Source organism: Chiroxiphia lanceolata, chromosome 4 (assembly GCF_009829145.1).
Source record: "Chiroxiphia lanceolata isolate bChiLan1 chromosome 4, bChiLan1.pri, whole genome shotgun sequence".
Taxonomy (NCBI): Eukaryota; Metazoa; Chordata; class Aves; order Passeriformes; family Pipridae; genus Chiroxiphia; species Chiroxiphia lanceolata.
This window is the reverse complement of record NC_045640.1, coordinates 62,933,051-62,950,657: the sequence shown is the minus strand read 5'-3', so window position 1 is coordinate 62,950,657 and position 17,607 is coordinate 62,933,051. Positions and strand designations below refer to the sequence as shown.

The window sequence follows — 17,607 nt, the reverse complement described above, 5'->3', positions numbered from 1 at the left end:
CCCGCCGCCGGCGCGCTATGAGGGGCCGCGGCGGCCCCCGCGCAGCGCGGCCCCGCAGCGGCTACGGGCGGCAGGGACGCGCCGCCGCCGCATCTGTTGCTGCGGCCGCCGCCGCCTCCATGGAGCCGCCGCGCCGCCGGCTGCGCCCTCAGCGCCCCTCAGCGCGGCGGGGACGGGCGGGCGGGGGGCGGCCGCCGGCACCGCATAGCGACAGCCAATGGTGGCCCCCGGCCGCCCGCTCCGCCCCCGGGCCCGGCCCCGCCACCGGCTCCGGCTCCGCCCGGGGCCGCCTCCCGGCGCGTCCCCGCGGCCGCGCTCGCCTCCCCGGGCCCCTCCTGCCCCTACCTCTGCGGCTGGCATTCCTCCTGCCGGCATTCCTCCTGCCTGTACCTCTCCTGCCAGCACCTTTGCTGTCGGCATTCCTCCTACCTGCACCTCTCCTGCCCGCACCTCTCCTGCCCGCACCTCTGCTGCCGGCATTCCTCCTGCCCGCACCTCTCCTACTGGCTGCTCCCAGCGCTCCCGGGGCAGAAGGGTTTCAGTGGCCTTTAGTTGTGGAAGCTCGTGAAAGCAGAGTAAAAGACGCCGCCGGCGCAGGCGGTGCAGCAGTGCAGGAAGCAGGTATTCAAGAGGTGGTTCGGAAAGTTCATCCGACTGGGAGTGACAAGGTGGGCATTGAAAACAGACAGACAGACAGACAGACAGACAGACGGCATTTTATTAGCAGTGCACAGCCGAACGAAGAGCTGCCACACTTCTTTACTCTGTCCCACCGCGGACGAGTGTTGTTTTAGTGCTCAGGTGTGGTTTGGGGGGCTGCCGCCCCACTGTGTCCACCCCATTGCTCTGCCACGACCTCCCGCTGCCAGCTGGTGCAGGGGAGGAAGGACCCCAGGTTACGGAGGATGCCAGGATGGGTGTTGTTAATGGCCAGTTCACCCGTGGCAGAAGGATGACTGGAGCAGTGGCAGGCAGAAGGTAGCTCACTGTTAACTAGCGAGGCACTTCACCTGCTGTGGAGCAGGGAACATCCTGCACAAGCAGCGTGCAGAGGGTTTCAGTCATTAGGCGGGAACCAGAGGCTGAGTCCAGATAAAATGTTTGCCTGTGATGCATTTTGTTTAGTTTTGAATGTTTCTGGGAGGACTGGAGGGAAGGAGGCAGCGGCCCAGGAGTGCCAGCAGCCCTCCTCCCTGTCTGGGACTGGCTCCTCTGTGATTTACAGCAACAGTGCTTTCCTGCCCTGAGTTCCTCTGGTCAAGGTCAATTGTTAGGCTAACTTCAAGTATACCTACTACCGATCTAATATGTGATACCCATTTTCCTTTTTGGACTCTGTGATGTGATGATGGGGGCAGGCAGGAGAGAAGACTCCATCCTTTAATGATTTTTCCGTCTCTCAATGTGCAGAAGCAGAAAGAAGCCCCCATCCCTTATACACCAGCTGCTCCCTGGCTGCTGCTGGGCACAGCATGCTGTGGGTGACCCTCGGGCTTACAGAAGTAAACTGCACAGCCCAAACTCACCTCTGCACACCACGGCTTATACCGATATGCTGCCCCGAGTGTTTAAGGGAGGAAAGTCACAGCTCAGGGTGAATGAAACGGGAGCAAGGAAATATGGAGACCAGGGAGCACATAGCTTTGAGAAGGCAGGATGAAACTGTTCATCTTGACCTGGATTTTGCAGGCTGTTAAAGCGTGGCACAGGATAGACGTTAGTCTTGTACACTCGTGCAGATGCCAGTGGCACTGAAATCTTACAGCTGCCTTCCACGGACATTCCTGCCACCCTGGCAAGAGGCAGACACAAATTGCTTTGCAAGATTTCTGACTGATTTGAGTCACTGATGAACACATTCATGAAAGGTCCCTCTATGAGGCTTTGCACACAATACTGTAAGTTTCATATCCCACATTTATCTCCAGTTCATAGCAGTTTGCTTACAGAACAGCCAGCACAGCAGGGAAAGCAGGTGAGCAAAGATGACATGACAAATGTTGTGGCCAAAGGTCCTCTGGGAGCTGGGAGTGCTGATGCTTAGGGTGACACTATTGTGTTATTTCTGTGAAGGAAAAGTCCTCGTGCCCCTTCCAGGCAAAGCTGGCTGCATGCAGAGAAAGCTTGTCAAGTGCAGCAGCAAAACTGGAAAGGGAATGTTATCTGGTACCCCGCCCACCTGGCTCCAGAGGGGTCCCTGCTGCTCATGGAGTTGCTGTCCTGATGGAGGAGCAGATGAAGCCCAAGCCAGACCAAAGTGTCCTCTCTGAGAGTGCCATTGCACAGTGTGGGAGTGGAGCCCGTCACTGTCACCCTGATCCCAGAAATCACTGCTCAAGCAGTGGCGCCTCAGTGACAGCATCAACGTTTGTCCCAGGATCACTGCAGGGGCTGTGGGAAGCAGCACATTTGGGGACATGATGCTGTGAAAACATCTTCTCTCTTTTGAAAAACTACCTGTCTACATAGATCCTGATGTCAGGGCTACATGCCACAGACAGAGATCTGGACTGTCAGATTAAGGTCTTACTAGTACCCAGAAATGCAGAGAAAAGACTTTGCAAATCTGACTCATATTTCCCGTGGTAAAAAATAATATTGGAAAACATTCAGTGATCCAGAATCGCCTAGAGAAGAAATTTGAGGAGCTGCAACCAAAACAGCAACAAAGGCAAAAGGAGATTTTCTCAATAAACACTCCAGAGTTCATATGTTTAAAAACAAAGGATGTGCAAGTTTGAAAAAAAAAAAAAAAGCCTGAGTGTAGTCTAGACTTGGTTTTGTCTCCTGCACTTTGAGGTGAAGGTGTAAGGATTGCAGACATGCTGGAAATGAGAATTCAAGGCAGTGTTTTGAGAGAAACGTGACAGTCTCCCTCTCCAATGCACATCTCGCCTTTGCTGGCAATCTCAGCTGGACTTTCAGTTGTCATGCCTGTCTGTCTGCTCACTGAGTTTGGCCTCCTGTGCTGCAATAATGCCTCTTCTGTGCAGGTAAAAGACGCACCTGACATTTGGCTGTGGCCCAGGTGACCTGTACGTAGCCCCTGGTGCTGTCTTGTGTGTTAACCTCAAATGAGTCTCACTGTGTTATCTGTCTCAGCACAGCTCTTGCTCACACCTCACTGACGGGCCAGAGGACTGGCCTACAGACTGAAATCTGCTCGCAGGCAGCATTCAAGCGTGTGATTCCCCCTGGGCCAGAGCGTGCCTTTCTGAACCTGGCTGAAATGCTGCACCAGGCTGCTTAACAGATAGGCACAGGCTCTGAGTAGTGCTTTAGTGCTCCCTGCAAGTGATCACACATCCTCTGCAGCCTTGCCAGCAAGAGAGGGCTCATCCATCATCTGCACTGAGGTGAGAAACGTTGCCCATGACACAAGCCTGAGAATACCTCACTGGCAGATTTCTGCCACTGATGTCAGACAATGAACACAAGAACAAAGGACAAAGACCTAAATCTTGTGGGGCTTCCTATTCAGGCAGAAAACATCGTGGACTTGCAGGGGTTCAGCAGTGCTGCTGGAGTTAGGTACTGCCCGTTAGAGAAAGTGTGTTTTCTTTTCTTACTGTTCAGAAAGCAGCATGGGGGGATTCACTGAAACCTGCCAATGGCACCTGTCTGTTGTGCTGTGCTCTGTGTGGCAACATGTGGGTGGGCAGCAGCAGCTTCTCAGGGTGATGCCTGTGCCACCAAAAATCCTTGCTGCCAAGCAACAGGAGACCCAGAGGCTCTCTACCTTCCTGAGGTGAATCAGGCTGGGATGGTACTCTGGAGCTGAGGCTGCAAAGGACTCAAAAGGCTTGGCAATGTCTTAGTCAAGGAGTTTTACATTTTTTATTTTCACAGAGGTTTAAGAAACAGCAAAACCTCAGCCCTAATGTTACATAGCTCCAGAATGTACGTGTCCTTCTTCAGTTATCTGACCTGACCATTTTCTGCCTTCAGAAAGATGCTCAAAGCTGCCCTTCAGAGGGAGGTTCTTGCCAGGGTTTGAGAGCAGTGTGGCAGCGGGAGGCAAGCCAACGCCAGCTCACCTCCATCCCAAATGGCTCCCAGGGCAGCACTGGCCTCAACTGCTGATGGATGATTGCTAGGGACATAGGCCTGGACTCAGCAGAGAGTGGCTTTATGAGTGATGTTGGTGCAAAGCACATTAGTCTTGCTGTGCTAATTAATTACTAACTACACCTCCTGAGGCAAGTGAATCAGCAGAGAGCATATAATTAAACCCAATATTGTTTTTGATATATTTTAAACATTCTTCTAGAATTCTCCACACGGAAGAAATAAAGAGGGCAGCAATGATGAAAGGTAGCAAGTGGTCCATGTGAACACCAAGTATCATTTTAATGCTACTCAGTCCTGCCTGCTACCATCACATTTCAGCACAGTTATTTAACATCTTGACAAGACTGGCCTCTTTTTTTTTTCTTTTCTGTTGCCATGAAAAATGAAGTAATGATCCCAAAGCATTGTTCAAATGAACACTTTAAGTGGTAAAGAAGGAAACAAAGCCTAAAACATAAGAGGGACAAGAAATAACGTGCTCAGTGTTTGTGACTTGAAATGCTTCCTATGTGCCTGGCAAAGAATTCAGAAAACAGGTTCCCAAAAAGTTTTCTGTGTGCTTTCCAGACTGATGAGGCCAGCTGCAGTTGCCTTTTTAGGGTGCTTCTTAATAAATCATCTCTTAATTAGATGCTCTTGTGGCTAACTTTCAGCTCTAAAGCTCATAGGAATTTTAATCAGTTTAGCCTCTTTTGAGTGAGGATTGCATGAAATGTATCCATGCATCCATCCTGACTGGCCATTTGGTGATGTATCTGTTTCATCTGCAAGGCTGGCAGAGAAAACATGAGAATTATCAACTCAGCATACAGCAAGTCAAGGCTGGGAGATTACCCATTTAAGATTGGACATGTTGAAACTGTTCCTGGTATCAGTACATTATTTATTACATTCCTCAGTACAGTCTGACAATGGCCTTGGCCCTTGTTCAAGGCTGAACGGCTCAGCTCAGCACCAGGCATCTCAGCGGGATGCTCAGCAAGCCCTGCAGGGGAGGTGCTGTCAGCTGGTGGCAGATGTTTGGCCATGTAAGGCTGTTTTCCCCCTAAGCTGTGAGCCCTGCCTGGCTCTCTACATGCTGCTCTGCCTTTGCAAAGATGCTTAAAGCAGCTCAGAATAGTGAACCCTTAGGGATGTGGAGCCATGTGGGATTGCAGATAGCGGGGAAGGAGGGAAATATCTGACTCAGAGTCTCCTTTATTTCCCCTCTCAGGCATAACGGGGTCTCCAGCCAGGCTAATGACACAGTGGGGTTTGTGTTGCTTAAGTTAAGTGCCAGCATGGTGGTGAGGGTGAGGATGAAGCTGAGGGGAGCCTGCAGAACTCTGGGGAGTGGTGGCACTGCTCTGCGTGCTGTCTCTGCCATGCTTCCTAAGACATGACCCCTCCCCTCCATAGTTTTTGGGGAAAACAGCTATGGCAGCAAGACCCCCTCCCTTCTCTCTCAATAGCCCAGTCAGTCTAGCATATGCTTCCTTCTGGGCAGAGAAAAGACGGTTACTAAACAGTAAACCCACATTCCCAAGGGGTATGTTAGGGAGCTGTGTCATCTGAAAGGCACAACATGGGACAACTCTGATGTAAACATTGCACAGGCCAGAAACACAGCAGCAATTAGAAGACAATCTGCAACATTCATGTCTTGGATTTCTGCCAGCAAAACCAAGGTAAATCCATTACAGAGCCTTATAAGCAGAAAAAGGTTTTCACTCAAGTATGTAACTTAGATGTCCTGCCTGTACTCAGCCCCTTCTGCTATACTGCCCCTGCTACATCCCCACCTATTTGCCAGCAAGTACGAGACAACTCCATTAACACTTCCCTTTCCCACAGACTCTCCTGCTGGTTTTTTTGCCTGGATGGTGATTGCTGGAGTGGCAATGTCAGCTCCTCATGTCAGCTGCCATCGGACAACCCCCTTGCTGCCCAGATTGCATCTTTGAATCTCCTTCCATCCCTTTTTCTTTTAATTCCACAGCCTTGGTGGGCTGCAGAGAGGAGGAGCTTGGTTGGTGTTAATGCCATGGTATAAATCTCTTCTTGCTCAGTGAGATCAAAATTAGGCTATTTGGGGCCAAATTCTTTTAGCAGCATAAGTTGGCAGGGCTTCGTTGCCTTCTGTAAATGAAGATGGCCGTTGCATTTATATCAGATGGGTGGCTAATTGCTTGGCATTCCTTGAAGATATGAACAGACGGCAGCGTAACTGGTAATTCATCTCGGCTGCTCTCAGCAGAGAAGTAGCAGATATTTGCATCCACTCCTGTTATGTACTTGGTTGGTGCAGTTTTCTGGTCCTGAGCTCCAGACAAGTGCTGAGGTATAAGCTTTCCTTTCAGCAAGGAGAGCGAGATTACTCCATTGCTGACAGTGTCCAGGACAGTGGTGCAACATCATGGTACTCTAAGATACTATCACCTCAACACCCCTTCCCCCAGTGTTTCTTTCTGATCTGGTGGTCTCATTTTTCACCACTTCAATCTCCCGAACAAACCTATGCCTGGTCAGCTCATACCACATTTGTTCTCATGCTAACACTGCTCTTTAATCCCAACCAACCTGATTCCCTTGTGCTCTTCACAAGGTGAACAAGCAAAGTTTATTTAATCTCTTCTTGTTAAATAAACTCTTCACTCTCTGACATCTGTGTGCCTTGCTAAGTCCCTTCTCATTTGGCATCTTTTTTGCATGGATGGAAGTCTTACAAAGGCTTGTGCAACGCCATTAAACGTTCTTTGGCTTTTACAAAGCCACATCACACAGAGAAGCTGTTCCCACTAATCATCTCAGGTCTCAGTGCTCTTCTTATTCCCAACTTAGGAGCTTCCAATTTACATCGATGCTTTTGCCCTCAACCCTGCATACTGCACCCACGGGAGCGCATCCCACTTCTGCCACCACCATGAAGCCTCTCCACTTGTTACTGCCAGGAACAGTCAGCTTCACAAACCAATGCTTGCCACCACTCCTGCTTCTTGTCCAGGAGTGCTCCCAAAAACAGTGAGAGGATATGCCCGAGCAGCTCCTGAATTCCCCCAGCATTACCTCCTACTGGTTTGATCCTGACATACCATGATTGTCCTTAGTTTTCGTTGAACAGCGCATCACAGAAACCTCAGGCCAGTCCAGCACACCTGCTTTCCACCCTAAGGGGTTTTTTTTTATTATTTTTTCCTGCTTACCTTTGAATGTGTTCTTTCCTTTAAAACTTGTTCTTTTCCATCTCAAATCAAGATACAAGGGTGCTTATCTGGCCAGACTGTGCCCAGTTGCCCTGAGGGAGGCACCAACACTACAGTTCAGTCCAGCAGTCTTCTCCACACATGCAGAGATCCTGGGGTACTGTTCTGCCCGAATTCCGCTTCAGCTGCAGGTATCAACATTTCTGCTTCTGTGCAGCCTCTCCCCTATTTTCAGATCCTCAGCATTTTTTTTTGCAGAAAGCAGGTGCAGGGGAGGAAGGTGGAGCACACAAGCTGTTATCATTCTCATCTGGCAGAGTATTTACTAGATAATGTTGTCCCAGCAATCAGGGTTGGAGCTGGTGACCTGCATGTTTTTCCCCACTGAGGTAGACTGACGCTTCCTTATTACCAGTTTCTGGAAGCATTAAAATACTTCACATTTCTGATGTGATTCAGCCAGCACCAGAGTTTTCATCAAGGGCACGATGAATAAAGGATACCTGCAAATCTTCCAAGTTACAGGATCTGAATACACTGGTATAAGTATACTTCAATTTAAGTATTGGAATACTTGTAACCTAGATCAAGGGGAAGAAAATTACTCCGTTTTTTTAAACTCCTGAAACAAGGCAACTCCAAATTGATGCTTTATGTTCACCAATTACAAATGCTTATGAGGTAAGAAAACACTGGAAAGGAAAATAAAATTGGTTTGCCTGACAAATCTGTTTAAGTCACAGGAGTGAGCAGTGATTATTGTTATTTATAATATTTCATGCAGTATTCACAGTCCACAGGCACCAATATTTTAGGTAGTTTTCATGCAAAACTGCCTCTTTTTTTTTTTTTCAAACCCAGACGTTTCTTTCAACTGCTGTTCTTTCTGTGTCCTACACAGAGCTTTCAGTGATAGGCATGGAATAAGAAAAATGTCCTTGTGCCAAGGACACAACAGAAAGCCACCTCACTGTACTCCAGGTTCAAAGTCTCTACATTGCACTTCATAAAGACACATTTTAATAAATTTACATTTATTGAAAATATCACATTAGCCTTTATTTTGCTCGTTTGCCCCAGTGCACAATTAAGCTATTTAACATGTAAGTTGTAATAACAGGACTGCAAGCAGCTTCATAAAATGAAAGACCAAATACACTTATAACATGATCAGACTGTTTTTAATCCGGTGGATAAGGAACAGCAGGGTGGAAGGGAATAATCTGTTTTAGGGTCCGATACACAACCTATCTTGTTGTTTTACCACATACATCTGTTATTAAAAGCCACTGTTTAGCAGTGTAACATGCACCTAAAAATTGACAATATGGGACATCATCCATTAAATATACTATTTGTAGAGGAGAATCATTAGGGAATGGGAAAAAGATTAAAATAAATAGAAAAGCACCAGGGCTCCAGAGCCCTTCTAGAGCAAAGTATTCTGCAGGGAGAGTGTAATGCCATTTGTCAGCGCTCTACCGCGACATGCTGTGAGGACGAGCATTTGGTCCGTTTCCTGCATGTTTGCTGTAGAAATGCACTTCTTTGGAAAAGCAACCATCAAGGCTTTGCAAGTACAGGGCTACTTCACACACCCAGCTTATTGGCCTGGGTGAGGACAACTTTCAGGACTGGCATGAAAGCAGAGGTCTCGCTGAAGTTGCTGGTGCTGACGATGTGCGTGTGGATGTTCAGTCCTTCCTGGTAGTTGCGGGTCTCGATGCTCTTCACCATGTTGTGCAAACCAGTGATGATGGCTGGAGAGAGCTGCAAGGAAGCCAGGCAAGGCAGGTCAGCAGAAAGAAAAAACAGCACCTACACTAGTGCCAGGAAAACAAATTCCGAGTGTAAGGCTTGGCCCTCAGGAAGGTGAAGCAATTAAGTTCCTTTCTTTAGAGATAGCCATCTTCAGAGCTGCATCACACTGGGAACAGTCACTGGGAAGTCTAACAGCAGACTTCAACCAGATCATACCTTCTCTGCAGCACTGCAAGCCTCCACTGCCAGCCCCTGGGTGCAATTCCCTGGGGTGGGAGACCTGCTGTGACAGACTGTGGCACTGTGAAAAACCTACTGGGCTTTTATGCCTTTGGGGTAAAGTTAATTGCTCAGCAAACACGGCCTGACAATAACAGGATTAAATCACTCTAATCCTAAAGTACTAAGACATCTAAGCACAGTCCTTTATTCTGCCAAAGCCTCCTGGAAGGCTTTGGACAAATTACCAGATCTTCAAAAGTAGTTGCACATCTGCCTTCCAGTGAAGTCAGTGAGCCTCCAACATCTAAATCCCCTGGGTTCTTTTTTAACCCCAGGCTGTGTGTCTCACTTCCTGCTGGGAGCAGAGAAACAGTGCCTGCTGCAAGGAGCTCTGCTCTTTGGATCAGCACAGTCTCTGCATAGCACCATAACACTCATGACATGACCCCAAAACACTGTAAAGTCCGCACAGGCATTTGGGGCCAAGCACGCTACCTCGCTGTTTTCCAAGAAGTCCATGTAAACATCCAATAAACGGATTTGAAGCACACTTCCAAAGAAAGAACAAGCACCTGCCACATATTGCAGAGGGGCCCACACCAGCAATGAAGTCATTGGCAATGTCTGACTGGGGGGTGGGGGGAAGTAAAACAGAACTTACTGTCTGTTCCCTAAGTTTGTCATACAGAAACTCCAGGCGTTTATTTGCATCATCCAGTTTCCTCTTGGTTTGCTGCAAGAGAAATAAAGACATTAAAACACAGTGATTTTAAGAACACCATACTGGTCTGATATCACTGTGAAGAGGTCCATGTGGCACATCAAATTCCTTCCTCAACAACATTTTCCTAACACATCATTTGAATTCTTTCTTCTGTACTTTTCTCCCCGGATTTTGCTAGGAAAGACCTCGTGATATGGCTGTAGTTCTCCATATGTAACTGCCCTAGTTTGCTACAGAGAACAGTAAATCATAGAGGTGCACCCCAAAAGCCACTGGTCATTTGCAAGATCCACTGGTTTGGCTGATACAAAAGTGACAGAATTCTGAGCTGCAGCACATTTTTCTATGGTTCACTGGCAAAGCATTATAACTGGATAAAATTCTTACTGGAATCATGTATCCAGCAACGTCAATGAGAGCTTAAGGGCACATGCAGATACTCAAGTCTAAGTAAGTACAACTCAGTCATCATTTATGGCAAATCCTAATTATATTTTTCCTCATATGATTAGTAAAGCTGGAAGTTTGTCTCTAAGTTTTTAGTATCAACAGAAAAACTAATAGCTTTAACCAAAATGTCCTTACAGATCCTTTGTGCTTCCATGACTTTTACAGAATAATCCACCCACTGATGTACCTGGAATTACTTTGCCACCAAAGGTTCTTAAAATAACCCCAGTATATTCCACCTGCAGCAGCAGCTGCTGAAGAAACGCATTTTTATTCACCTTTTTTTTTAGCCCAACATCCACAGAAATCATACATTTTAATCCAGAGTAATAAAACAGTGATAAAGCATCAGGGTTACAATTGCAGGAGCACAAGAAAGCTGGTGCCCAACAGCGGCAGAAATGGTATCATTGCACAAGAGTAATAGAACTTCCTCCTAAATCAGTATGTGTATCAATCCACCTTCACTTAGGATAGTGCCATTTTCCCTGGCAACTGGAAACACTTCTCTGGATTAAATATTGTCCAGAGAGAAAATAAAGTCTATGGGAATGCTCTGGCTCAAGGGTGAACACAGGCTGATGGCTGCCTGCTGTGCTAGAAATTAGGGGAAGCTGTTCAAATGGCAGAGGACATAAAGGAGAACACGGCACATGGATCTCGGGCTACATATGGAAAACTCCTCAGCACCAGTTATGCTGTCAAGGAACTGAGATAGGTAAGGAAAAGGTACCCCAGGAGGAGCAGATAAACTGGCTGGTTCTTTTGGACTGGCAAACTCTCAGATACATGACTTCAGAGCATTTGTTTCAAAACCTGCAAACAGGAGAACACGCTATTTTCATTTTACAGATGGTCAACTAGGACAAAGAAGAATAAATTGTGTCTAGTAAACAACAGGACATCCCTCCAACCAAAGAAATGAGGTGGAAGTGCAAACTGCTTGTCCTCCTCACTCTCTGCTTCCTGTTGCCATTTTCCCCTTTAGAATGTAACGAGTAGTGCCTGCATTTGCTCTGACAATAACTGATGTGTACAGCCAGGGTGGTGTCTCATCTCCATGTGCTTAAACACTTGCTCTGCCTAAGAAAATCAGAGAGACTTAACAAGAAGCAAGCAAAACATGTTGGCAGAGCAGAAAAGCAATCCCTAGGTGCAGATGTAAGCAGAATGCTTTTGCCTTCTTTGTCTGGGAGAAGGGGCACTCAGAGGAAGAAAAAGTCAAAGAGTGTGCAGTATACACTATATACATATATGTACTCTAAGCTTTAAAGAAAGGGTTTTGAGCAATTGAATGAACCTTGAGGTCTGTCCTATGGCCTCAAAAAGCTTCTATAAAAGGAGTGTGTGGGTGAGCCCAACCTGAAACTGCTGGACTGAGACACACAGGGGAAAGGAGGAGTACATACATGCAAATGCCAAATCAAAACTACAGAGGCAGCTGAAACCGTAGAGCAGACAGAAGGCAGAAGTGACACCAAAGCCCAATATACCCCCACAGCCACTGCCACAGAGCCCTCAGACAGCTCAGCTCCCAGTCTCCATAACAGGAGCACGAGTCTGTGCTGCTAAGCAAGCACATTTAATGCACAAAGCCCTCTGCACACCACCAGTACCATCTTTTAGCATGTGGCAGGCATGAGCTGAACAGTCAGCATCTGGGCTTTGGAGTGGCATGTTATTTACTGACCACCAGAAATAAATGAGAAGCTCTGAGAGGGATGGTTCATTTACAAAGTGCTGGCTGGCACAGGAGATGTTTTTCCTATCCAGCTCCAGTGGTTGTGTTAAAGCTGTTAACCCTCCATTTCCTTGCTAGTCTTTTTTTCCTTTTGAAATGAGTTTGTTATCAGAAATCACAAATCACAGATCAAAATTTGAGGCATGTACTCACGTATGTGAGCCTTGGCCCAGACCTGGCATAATACGAGGTGCTTCCTGCTCTGAATTATAAGAAGCAGTTAAGCAAATGTACAGGGCATGCCTCCACAGGGATCACTTGACAGAAAGACAGACAGCTCTGTCTGAAGGTTTCAGAATTTTTAATTTTTTTAACCATCAACATCAAAACGTTAACTGTAACCAATTCCAACCCTCCTTCCTTGAAGAGAGCAATATAGGGGGCTGCAATGGGTTAATTCTCTGCCCATAAATAGCTCATCATCAGGCTCTGCCCATGCCGAGCGCTGTAAGGACCAGAGTCAAAGTGCTCGGGCAGCTGGACTGTGCTTTGACCTCAGATTTCCACATCCTGTGTGCTTATGGCTTTCCCACACGTTGCTTGTGGCTGCTCAAAGCAGCCTTTAGAGGGACCAGAGGAGAGGCTGTGATGGCCACCTGTGCTACAGGTACCAGCATGTTCACCCACACACAGGGGTACTCTGGGAATACCACAGTGACCTACCGGGTCGGAGGCGGACAGCAGGCACCTCTGGATAAGAGCTTCAAACGTTGTCTTAAGAATAAGGTGCTCCTCAGGGATGGGCTTCTTGGTAATCTTCTCTGTTGGCAGTGCCTGCACATGCTGAGAAACAGAGAACAGGTGAGGCTTTTCCAGGTCACTGTACCCACACGTTGTTTTTGACTAAACCAAGCGGCATCATTAGTTAGCTTGGCACAATTCCTGTTTCTTCCCTGTGGGTGTGTGGAGGTGACATTATCAGCACCTGCTGTTGCTCCCTCTGGGAAGCTGTGAAGCTGCAGAAAGAAGCAGGTTGCTGGCCCATACTGACTATAGCATTAACTGCAAAAAGGTGGGATCCAGGTGGAGATTACAGCAGCACAGTGCCAGCATGGCCCAAAGCTAGTGACTGAAAATTCCACAAGTACATTTTGCAGGTACAGGAAATGCCTGGCCAACAGGATCCCAGCCTGCCAGGCTCTGCTGATGGACAAACCAAAGCCATGCAGTGCCAGGGCTGTTTACCTGGATGGTGTTGCCGATTGGGGCCCCGGGGGCCCCCTCTGTGCTGGGTTTGGAAGCAGCAGGTGGCAGGGAAGCAGGGGGGTAGCCACCCTGCAGCAGTGGCCCAGCCGGGAGGTGCGGAGGCTGGAAGGTGGGGGCACCGGTGGGAGGTGCTGGAGCTGGAGCCTGCTGCATCTGAGACTGCGGATCCGCCAGAGGGTTCATGATGGGGGAAGTGATGGGAACCGGGGGCAGGAAGTTATCAGGGACCTGGGGAAAAAAAAACCAAACAAAACCAAACCCAACAAACAGTGCATTTATGTTGTTGTGGCTGCTGCAGGCAGAGCACAATGCCTAGCTCTTAGAGAATTTCCATCCCACAGGAATTGAGAGCTCTGGATATAGAAATAACAGGATCTCACTCTGCCTAAACAAACCCACTCCTCTGGCTGCACAGTAACGAGTGCCTTGAGCCATCCCAGCCACAAGAACTGGGTGCAGCCACCTCAGGATCAGAGCCACTCTCCCTCTGCCAAGGGCACAAATCAGAGGTTTGGCAGATCAGCACTATTAGAAGAGAAAACTAACCCACACCTACATCTATTCTTACTATTGGGTTGTTATACTTAGATTTTTGTGTCTCACTTCCAAGGGTGTATTTTTGTCCATGCAGTACGTAGGTCACAGCTAGCAACAAGCTCCAATAAAGCTTCTGAAAGCCTTTCAAGCTTCTGGCACACAGGTTTGTGCTAAGACAGATTATGGGTGCATTTCAGATTCATCCCTAAGCATCTGCCAGTCTCTACACAGGAGGTTTTTCAGAAACATTTGGTAGAGGGAAGAAATAACAAAATGAGCTACTGGCCTCTGCTATGCATCATACAGGAATCCAATAAAAGAAAGGGCTTCCATGGGAATGTGCACATTTCTTGGGGTGTGCATGGAAAAAAGGAAAGATTACAGAACCCTGAACGAGTGATGCTAGAATTGAGTGGGTGGTTTGGGACAGCAAAAAAAATATTCCCAATCCAGCACCAAAGTCAGTTATAAATGCAATGAATCACAGCAATAAACTTTTGAGTGGTGAATAAGTTCTTAGTTAGGAAGAAAACAGTTGAAAATTACGGCTTGAAATGCCAGACGTTTCTATTTTATAACAGTCCATGTGGTGAGTCATTTTATAATATCCTAAACCACCCCTCAGACAGTGGACAGAAGGGAAACAAACAGAAACACAACTGACAGATTTGTTAAATATCCAAGAGGGAACAAGCGTGACTCCTCATTTAGAAGGGAGCCAACCCTCAAGCCTTGGCTATGGCAGGAATTGTGGCTGTGACACAAACACACACACATGCTGCAGTAACAAAAACCCTATTTGCAGGAGGCTGCTTCTTGAGCTCTCAGGTCCAGCAGTTACTCTCTCTGACAACTTTCTTTCTTCTCCTTCAGAGCCTGAAGCCCCGAAGGCAGCATGCAAGCTGCTGTGGGACAAACATCCCAGCACTGGGGCAGTCAGGAGCACACAAAGCGTCCTTTATCCAGCCTCCAAAAGCTTCTTAATCTTGAGCTGCAGAGACCAAAACCCAAAGGCTAAGGCAGACTTCTGCATTCACCTTCACTCAGATCTTCCCTTGCTTGCTCTAACTTTTTTTTTGTTCTCCCCACACTTTACATGCTAACTAGACTAACTCTTGCTTCCCAAATGCACCAGGGTCAGAGAACAGTGGAAGGCACTAACTGCTGTGGAGATATTCCAGACTACAGCAGCCCCAGAGGAGGAAAAGGCTCACTCTGCTCTGTGCCAAGCGTCCCCAGTTATTCTGCCCTGCTGCAATCTAAATCCGTTTTACAAAACTACATTATCTCCATCATGAAAATTGTCTTACTCTCAACAGACCTCTCAGGGTCAGACCCTTAATCAGGATAAATTGCTTTCAGCTCCAGCAAAGTCAATAATCTATAACAATTTGCACAGCCTCATAACTTTGTCTAAGTATCGTCTCCTGCAAAATTCAGCTGCTTTACTGCAGATGAAAATATTCAGAAGCATTTCCTTTAAAGCAGGATCAATGTTGTTATTAACAACCACAACTTTAGCACAAAAACACCATCTCTTTATAGGCTTAAATATTTTGAGTGAGATAATGCATACTGGAGAGTCATAAAAGCCATTTCTGCTCATGAGGTGAAGCTTTTGTTTGCTAACCCTTCTCTTTCCCTCTCCTGCCAAGAAGTTTCCCAGGAGAAGCTTAAAATTACTGCTTTTCAAGTGACCAGCACTCAGTTGCGTTGAGGCACTATTTCCTAGAGTACCTTCTTCTTCTTGGCAGCTCTGTTCAGGGTGGGAGGGTCATTCCAGCCATTCTGAGGTCCTAGGACAGAAAGAAAACAGAGACTGTAAGTACCTCAGAGGAGGGCAGTGACGCCTTCTTGAGTTTAGCTGGGCCAGCTCCCTGCCACAGCTCTACTGGCAGGGCCTTGGCAGAGCCTGCCCTCTCCTGAGGGCTAGAACAGCTCCTTTGCCAACCAAGCCTCCCAACACCCCTGCCATCAGACCCTTTGGGCTCTGCACCCACTGGGCATGCTTGGGATCTTAACCAACTGTTCTCAAGTTAATAACTTAATTATTAACTTTTTCTTCTCTTGCAGAAAAAAAATAATAATAATAGAAAAAAAACCTTTGAGCAGACATGCCCCTTGAAAAGGGTCTGCCATGCCCAAAACACAGCTCTGCTACACAGACTGTATATGTGAAGAGAGCTTATATATGACATTTATACATGGCAGTTAAGACATGCTCCCCAGCAACACCACACAGAAAGAAGAGGTTTAAGAGGCAAACATTTCAGGCCAGATTCACCCAGCCACCTTGGAAACACAAAAGAGCCAAACCCCCAGGTCTCCCCTGCCAGCTACAGCATGTTTTTGGGTCCTTTGTATCCCAAAATCAGAGCAGAGCTGCTTGAGCAAGGTGAAAAAGATCTAGGTTTCTGCACCAAGGGCAATTTGTTTGAAACTGGAAGGAGCACACAGGATGTCCGAGCAGATTCATTCCAAGTCTGGGGTGTTGCTCCGTACCAAACCTTGTGATCTCCCAGGCTCTGTGCAGCTGCAAGATTTGCACACCAAAGCTCCCATTAGTGCATTAGAAGCAGCTCCCCATCTCATCATGGAGCACGTGTAATCAGGACCACAGCATCACATCCCGGCATTACCGCGGCCTCGCCGAGTAATCAGGATTTATTGCACAAAGCCACAAAAAGCCAACAAAACCAAATCCCTGCTCAATGGACTTTTTCACCACAGTGTTTTTCACTTAGCAGATGATGAATTCAACCTTACAACAGCACAGCTTAACGTCACTGCAGAATTTGCTCCCGATGTTCTGTTAAACAAGTTCCACATCCAGAGTATGTAAAAGGGGTAAATGAAAAACAATTTAGAACCATTTTCACCTCTGCTTTCTCTTTAACCAAAGGCAGTGCCATCTCCTGGCAGCCATGGACTGCTGGAGCCCAGGGCTCCTCTATTCCTCCCTATCCAGAAAACTCCAGAGTATTCAGATACAGGGAGTCTAACTGCTGCAGTGCTGATAGGGGTAACACATTAAGAAAATATCCCAGACTGCTACCACCGTTAATTTCCTGGAATAATTTCCTTTAAAAAAAGAAAACTAGAATTTGTTTCTGTGGTTAAAAATTCCAGATATGTTGTTATTGGTTTTAATTAAGAAATTAAAAATTGATTTGATTAATTGGCAAACAGCATCACACTTAATGTTCTCTGAAGAACATATGCATAATTGATGTCCGTTCGATTAATTTCACATAGTGGCTGTAATTTATTTTCAGGTTAGGTGGTACCTAGTTCACCTGCGAAGGGAGAGGCCTGGTCTTGAGCTGGTAGGCTTTCTGCAGATAAAATGCAAAGACAACTAAAAAAAAAGATTTTCTTCAAAAATAATAAAACAATTGGTCTGCAATTTCTGAGTAGCAATTTAGTTTCAATGAGTATGAAAAGTCAGGAGAAAAATCACCTAAACTGATTACAATGTCAATTTAGAGACAAGTCATTTGTTCAAACCACCCGGTAGAATTGCTTTTGTCCACCTTCCCCAAAAACAAGCCTGTTGCTCTTTCCACACAGTAAATCAGTGTTTCTAGTTCTTTTAACAAATTTTGCAGAGTTCTGGTTCATTTTCTTATCTCTGATATTCTCATTTTCTATTCCAGTGAAGCCGACAGACCATTACTCTCAGCAGCAATCTTCTCAACATCGTTTTACGATTC

At 46.8% G+C, this 17,607-nt stretch overlaps 1 protein-coding gene across 12 annotated transcripts in view; it reads right to left on the bottom strand.

Annotated features, from left to right (window-relative positions):
• Window positions 1-8,280: 8,280 nt before the first annotated feature.
• The window catches only part of SEC31A (SEC31 homolog A, COPII coat complex component), a 41,551-nt gene continuing 32,224 nt past the window's right edge, over window positions 8,281-17,607 (bottom strand). For 6 of the 12 annotated variants that reach the window (XM_032685243.1, XM_032685246.1, XM_032685249.1 and 3 more), the window contains 5 exons: window positions 15,632-15,690; window positions 13,337-13,585; window positions 12,815-12,934; window positions 9,898-9,969; window positions 8,281-9,023 (listed from right to left, as the gene is read on the bottom strand). In XM_032685243.1, the coding sequence (XP_032541134.1) occupies window positions 8,844-9,023; window positions 9,898-9,969; window positions 12,815-12,934; window positions 13,337-13,585; window positions 15,632-15,690 (680 nt within the window). In that variant the 3' untranslated portion in view covers window positions 8,281-8,843. Of the gene's footprint in view, window positions 9,024-9,897; window positions 9,970-12,814; window positions 12,935-13,336; window positions 13,586-15,631; window positions 15,691-17,181; window positions 17,230-17,607 lie in introns of all 12 variants that reach the window. The other 6 variants (XM_032685240.1, XM_032685242.1, XM_032685245.1 and 3 more) reach the window with 2 other exon arrangements.